Source organism: Carya illinoinensis, chromosome 10, assembly GCF_018687715.1.
Source record: "Carya illinoinensis cultivar Pawnee chromosome 10, C.illinoinensisPawnee_v1, whole genome shotgun sequence".
In the NCBI taxonomy this organism is placed as follows: Eukaryota; Viridiplantae; Streptophyta; class Magnoliopsida; order Fagales; family Juglandaceae; genus Carya; species Carya illinoinensis.
Window position 1 is genome coordinate 13281520 of NC_056761.1, and position 6990 is coordinate 13288509.

Genomic DNA, 6990 nt, shown 5'->3' on the forward strand with positions numbered 1-6990 from the left:
ATTGCTCTTTGTTTATCAAGAAATCTGAATCATCCTTCATAGCCTTACTAGTCTATGTAAATGACATTCTTTTAGCAAGTGACAGCTTGCTTGAAATACAATTACTCAAGACTTTTCTACATGATAAGTTTACAATTAAAGACTTGGGGGAACTCAAATATTTTCTTGGATCAGAGGTGGCAAGATCTAAAACTGGCATATGAATTTGCCAAAGGAAGTATGCTCTAGACATACTTGAACAAGCTGGAGTTCTTTGTGCAAAACCTACAGCTTTCCCAATGGAATCGAATTTGAAGCTCACTGCTTCAGATGCTGATTTATATGAAGATCCTTCAGCCTACAGAAGATTAGTTGGGAGGTTGTTATACTTAACAATAACTCGACCTGACCTTGCCTATTCAGTCCAAGTTCTTAGTCAATTTCTAGCAAAACTAGCTGTTAGTCATTATCAAGCAGTCATTCGAGTTCTCAGATATTTAAAGGCAACTCCTGGACAAGGTTTATTCTTCCCAGTTTCATCAGAATTGCAGATCAAGGCTTTCTCAGAAAGTAATTGGGCAGAGTGTGTTGACACTCGAAGGAGTGTAACAGGTTTTGCCATCTTTTTGGGTGATTCACTAATTTCATGGAAGAGTAAAAAGCAAGCTACAATAAGCAGATCCTCTGCAAAAGCAGAATATAGGGCCCTTGCCTCAACAGCTTGTGAGATTCAATGGCTCCTTTATGCACTGCAGGACCTAAATGTTAACCACAAGCAGCCAACTTTGGTTTATACAGACAGCAAATCAGCATTATCCATTGCAACAAATCCAGTCCAACACGAGAGAACAAAGCACATACAGATAGACTGTCATCTTATTCGAGAGAAGCTGCAACAAAACATCATCAAGCTCTTTCATGTTCCTTCAAGACTACAACTAGCAGATATTTTAACCAAGCCTCTAGGCTCTCTTCCATTTCATCATACTTTCCGCAAGATGAACATCCTAAATATAGATGTTCATCTTGAGGGGGGGTGTTGGAATATAGCCTCAAGGATTGAACAAATGGAGTTAAAATCTAAAGCTACACGTGTCAAACTGGAAGAGGAGAAGAAAAGTTAGTTAAAACAGTTAGTCTATTATTTCTTACTTTGCCTTGTATAAATATAGTCAAAGTACTCTGTAATTATCAATTCATTTTCAAGCATTTTTCCAATTCAACAATTCTGCTTTCGTCTCCAATTCTTTCCTCACAAATCAAAACCTCAATTCATCTAAGATTTGACAATTGTGAAGTGTTAAAAGCCAATCCTCTCTTTAAACTTGTGATGATAAATGCATAAATCTCAGAAGAATCACAATAATTAATAACTCTACAAATTAATTTTCCACTTTATAAAAGCTTTGTACAGAACATGACGTACAGTTCATTCATACTTAATCAAGCTGGATCGAGCCTAATGTTACAACTGTGGCAAAGACGACAGGAATAATATTACGATGTCTGCCCCTATGACCACTACATGATGATCATAGACACAATACAGTTACGATGACCACCCATGATTAATATTTATACTATAAACCATATATCAAAATTGGTAATTTATGCATACCTTAAACTATCAAGCTTTAGCAATTTGCACCCTCAGTTAAAATATGACCGTTAAGATTAATATTGTCACGTTCGAGCCTTAATGAACATTTTTCACGGATTCTTAATTAATTGGAATGCAAATTAATTGCTAAAATTCAATAGATTAGGGTGTGTAAACTATCAATTTTGGGCATTGAAAATATGCTAATTCATGGATACAATTATATATACGTTTATATAGCTTATGTGATAGTCATTTAATCAGTATTACCTTCCCCAGTTTTTATCCTTAAATACTCCAAATTTGTCTTTCCATCTTTGAGATCACGGGAGAAGAAATATTCTTTGTGAAAATCTTCAACGGAAATCCTTCTAAATAGAGGTGGGCTTTGTGTAGTGTTCAACTGACTTTTCAAAGGCTCAATCTCTGCCTCGGACTTGGGGTTGAAGAACACAGCGATCGATATCCTTTCTTTCTCTAAATTTACTGCTGCCCTGTGCTCAGCGCTGGTATAGGCCCCATTGCTCAAGATCTGCAAAATGGCACATTCAGTAGTACTACATTACAACATATATACGGCACGCAACTGTACATGCTTTAGCTGTCTGATTTTTTCTTACCATGAATATTTATTTAATTATTAGGTGACAACGTACATGTGTTTGTGATGTGTCTGCACTTTAGTGCCAATTTAATATCCTAGCTAGCTAATGAATATAAAATCAAAAGAGTTTGCTCTAAGTAACTGTAAGTCCTGGCTTGGTAATGTTTGTCATCTTGCCGGGGTACGTAACTGGAGAGGGACAGCGCGCCCAAAGAAGTAAGTGTCTGTTTGATAATGATTTTAGATACCCAATGTTCCCACTTGGGCAAGCAAGCTTGGTCACGAACCAGAAGTTGTTTCAGTCCAAATTTGTTTAGTAATATTGGAGTTCTTGTACTTGCGACAGTACAAAACATGGTATCTTTGTACGTCCATCTGTCGTTTATAATAATCCTAACAATATTAGTACACCAGGTCAACACCTTATATCTTATCTTTTCTTCTTGTCTTTTCTTTTTTTCTTTTTTCTTTTTTGGTTTTTTTTTTTTTTTTGGGGGGGGGGGGAGGATATATAAGAAGGGAATTCGACTTTTGATTCTCTTAATAAACAATCGAAGTGTTGCGAATTGATCCAGATCGAGGATCTTGGCGCGCGCTGCAGTTCACCTATCCTATCTTGATTCAGTACGATATCCTCAAGTTAGATAATAAAAATAATAATAGTAAAACTTCAAAAAAAATATAAAATAATAATACTTTCGTTAACTAAAGTGATTGGATAGCATCTATTTATAAGTACTACATGTGACCGTACGTTCAATATATTATATACCACGTGCTTTTCTTTTAAAAGACGTTCTTTCTAAAAGAGTTGGGGGATCAATTCGAGGAAGATGATCTAGAAATTAGGTACGATATATATGACAAACCTCCATGATGTCTCCTACGTTGACAACAAAGGCATGTGGAATGAAGCTCACAGGAATCCAAACCCCATCTTTCTTAATCTGGAGACCTTCAACTCCATTCACTTGATGAAGAATGGTAATACCAGTAGCGTCAGAGTGAGGAGGAAAGCCAACAACAAGCTCTGGTTGTGGGCATGGTGGATAGTATGTCATCCTTACTGATCTCATCCCATCTTCAAATAACTCCTCCATCTCTCTCTTGTCTATCTTCAGAGCTTTTCCCATCAACTCCATAAGTGTCATGGCTAGTTTCTGCAGCTCTGAGAAGTATGACTCTAAGGTGTTTATGCGGAAAGCAAAAAATTATGACAAAATGTTTACATGAGAGAGAGAGAGAGAGAGAGAGAGAGAGAGAGAGAGAACCTCAAGGATGAAGGTAGTTCTGGGAATAAATATAGCTTTCTTTTGTGAATAGGGCTGATTGTCATGTAGAACCTATCACCCCAATCAAGGGTTTGAACTTTGGGTCGGGGGACTCTGTTGGGAATTTGGACCTCCAAATTCACCCCCTTAGGATCTACCCTTTGCAGGAATAACAAGAAAAATAGAGAAATAATAACAACACAAAAATTTTACGTGGAAACTCCAAAATAGGAGAAAAACCACCAGACCCAGAGAAGAAAATCCACTATGTGAAAAATTGTTACAATCACACAATTTTTCTCCTCACCACACCTACAAAGCTACCTCACTAGTAAAACTTTAACTTTACACCTCTTCCCTTTTCACAAAAGGCTAATAGAGGAATTTAACTAAAGTCAAAAGTTACTAGATAAGCTTTCAACTGGTGCACTTAAACTAAGAGGCTTAGCCTCCTATTTATAACCTAGCCTAATGCATAATTTTTAACATCCCACCGGTGTGGGACTAAAAAGTTGCAATTAGTCAACAATCTCCACCTTGCGACTTTGACTGGTCCCACAGCCAAGCTCCACCTTAATGAAGATCTTCATAGCTTCCACTATCATGTTTCACCATAAAAGCATACCTACTCAGAATAAACCAATTCTAAGCATTTCACTTCGGCCCATATCGAAAACAACCTTGCTGAAAATTATGGTGTAACTTCCACGTTTGGCTCTCCTGGAAGTTCATCAGCCATCGACATGAATTTCCACCACACACCTTGCATCAATGCCAAACCAATGCCTGTGTGCAAACTTGTGGACCCGCTAATATTAACACATCCTATATCATGGCAACTTTGGGAATTAGCGGCATGCCATGAGAATGTACATGTCTCTTTTTAAAGATCGAAATCTTCCATGGAGAGAGACACAATATTAGCATCAATATCAGTATCTCCATTTACTGACTTGGAGCCACTTGCCGAACCTGCTCCAGCTCTTGGACAATTTTTCTTGACGTGCCCAGATTGTCCACACTCCCAGCAGACTACTTTCTTCTTCATGGAGTTCTTCATCTTCCCATTTCCAGCTGCTACCATCACTAATTTCTCATGTGGAACATTACTTCCACTACTTAGTCTTCTCTCTTCAGAAAAGATTTTACTGGTAACCTCTGAAAAAATTATTTTCTCCTTCCCATGTATCAAAATAGGCTTCATGTGCTCATAGGAAGGTGGAAGAGACCAGATGAATCTCAAGGCTTGATCCTCATCATCAATTTTAACTCCAATAGTTTCTAGCTCAGCGACAATGCCATTGAGAACACTTAAATGATTTGAAATAGTTGTACCTTCATTCATCCGCAGTGTATGAAACTGCTCCTTCAGGTACACACGATTTGAGACGCCCTTCGTCTGATACAACTCTTCAAGTTTTTCCCAGAGTTCCTTTGCCGTAGATATTCCATGCACATTTGCAAGAACATTTTTGGCCAGGTACAGACGTATCGCACTTGCTGTTCTCAAATCCAGATCCTCCCAATCTTCATCGCTTATTTTATATCTGCTACTTTCACCAGTCACACTAGTACCAGTGCTGACTTCATGTGTTGGTCTGCCCTTCAATGCCTTGTGTAATCCTGATTGAATCAAGACATCCTTGACTTGTACTTGCCACAAGCCAAAATTGATTCTCCCATCAAATTTCTCCACATCAAATTTGACAAGATTTGAAGGCCTACTTCCTGACATTGCTTTGATGAATTTACTGTAGAAATGAATAGTACCTCACTAAGTTAGTTCCCAGGAAAGATTAGAGGGTCACACTAGACACACTTAAAATTTCCAATCTCCTAGACAGAACCTCCTTAGACTGTACGTATCCACACTACCACACCAAAGCTCCACCCCACAAAAAGAGCCTAGTGGCTCTGATACCAATTGTTGGGAATTTGGACCTCCCAAATTCACCCCCCCTAGGATCTACCCTTTGCAGGAATAACAAGAAAAATAGAGAAATAATAACAACACAAGAAATTTACGTGGAAACTCCAAAACAGGAGAAAAACCACCAGACCAGAGAAGAAAATACACTATGTGAAAAATTATTACAATCACATAATTTCTCTCCTCACCCCAAACGCACCAGTCAAATGCTTAGCTAGTAACTTTTAACTCTAGTTAAATTCCTCTGTTGTCCATTTTTATAAAATGGGAAGAGGTGTGAGTTAGAGTTTTCTAGTGGGGAAAGCTTTGTGGGTGTGTTTGGGGTGAGGAGAGAAATTATGTGATTGTAATAATTTTTCACATAGTGTATTTTCTTCTCTGGTCTGGTGGTTTTTCTCCTGTTTTGGAGTTTCCACGTAAATTTCTTGTGTTGTTATTATTTCTCTATTTTTCTTGTTATTCCTGCAAAGGGTAGATCCTAGGGGGGGTGAATTTGGGAGGTCCAAATTCCCAACAGACTCTTCCATAGCCTTCAACATTACCTGGCCTTACTTGGTATTTCATTTTCTCTTCCAAGGGAAGCTTGAAGAATTCTTCAATCTCGTTATTCAGCTTGTTTAGTAGTGAAAGACTTACTCCATGATTCACCAACTGAAAAACAATCAAACAACAACGAATTCTTGAGGATTATAATATTGTTTCAATTGTTTTTTGTTTTTTTATTTTTTTGTCAAGAAGAGGAAAAAAAGAAGAAAAAGAAAAAAAAAATAGACACTGTACTTGGAGGCCAGGGCTTCTGTTTGTTGATCTCTGTTTCCTTTTCAAATCCCGACAGTTTTATTCACCATAATAATATTTCATAATTGAGAATTTTTCCTAGTCTTTGGTCCAATTCATGCAAGAGGCTACAGATCGATCGATGAGTACTCCTCGAAGGGAGATAAAGCCGCAACATAAACTACCTTCCTAGTTATGTACATAAAACTAAATAGACATTGAGATTCGTGAAGGAAAATCGTGTTAATTGTTGAAGAAAATTTGAGAAAAAAAACCTGAAAAAGGCCCCATGCTTTGCAAACTGAATGCAACTTGTCTAGTTCTATGTCTGTGGTCTCCCCGATGACCAATTTTTCCAGTTCAATTGTTGGAACCATAGGCAAGCTAGTGTTGCAGTCATGAGAGAGACCAAGCAGTACTGGCTCTTGATCTGGACAAATATAATTCTCAGGGATTGTAGTAAGTGGCTTTTTGGTGAGCTCCATAACGCTGAGAACTGAGTTTGTGCTCAAAAAGTCAACTGCATCCATTGTTGCCACTGCTTAACCTAGGTGATGAATCTTGTTATAACAAAGTAGTTGATCAGTTTAATTGGCTTGGGGGAGGGGGGAGGGTTGGTTCTTATATAGCACGAGAATGTAGGGAATATTTTTTCTCTACTAAAATGGTAGGAGGATAACCAAGAGTGGCCTTCCTAGCCAAATAACGCCCTAACTATAATCGAGGGCTTGCGCTCTATTAAGTCGAGTTTGAGTCATAATCTAGACCCCATACAATTCTATTAAGAAATTTAATGAATCATTATTAGGTGGCTAATATTAATAGTTTA

At 37.8% G+C, this 6990-nt stretch overlaps 1 protein-coding gene across 1 annotated transcript; it reads right to left on the bottom strand.

The window, feature by feature from the left end:
• Nucleotides 1-1835: 1835 nt before the first annotated feature.
• On the bottom strand, nt 1836-6715 carry LOC122278443 (protein SRG1-like). Its single transcript, XM_043088628.1, has 4 exons — nt 6437-6715; nt 5904-6035; nt 3053-3343; nt 1836-2111 (listed from the first exon to the last, which is right to left on the bottom strand). Exons 1-4 carry the CDS (start codon nt 6689-6691, stop codon nt 1836-1838), a joined length of 954 nt encoding a protein of 317 aa, XP_042944562.1. The 5' UTR covers nt 6692-6715.
• Between the last annotated feature and the right edge of the window lie 275 nt (nt 6716-6990).

Bases quoted from the DNA above. Each gene is read 5' to 3' on its own strand.
- LOC122278443 (XM_043088628.1), bottom strand. From the start codon at position 6,691: ATGGATGCAGTTGACTTTTTGAGCACAAACTCAGTTCTCAGCGTTATG. The intron at 6,036-6,436 runs GTTTTTTTTCTC...ATTGTTTTTCAG, and splicing joins AAGCATGGGGCCTTTTTCAG to TTGGTGAATCATGGAGTAAG. The intron at 2,112-3,052 runs GTTTGTCATATA...GCCATTTTGCAG, and splicing joins ACGTAGGAGACATCATGGAG to ATCTTGAGCAATGGGGCCTA.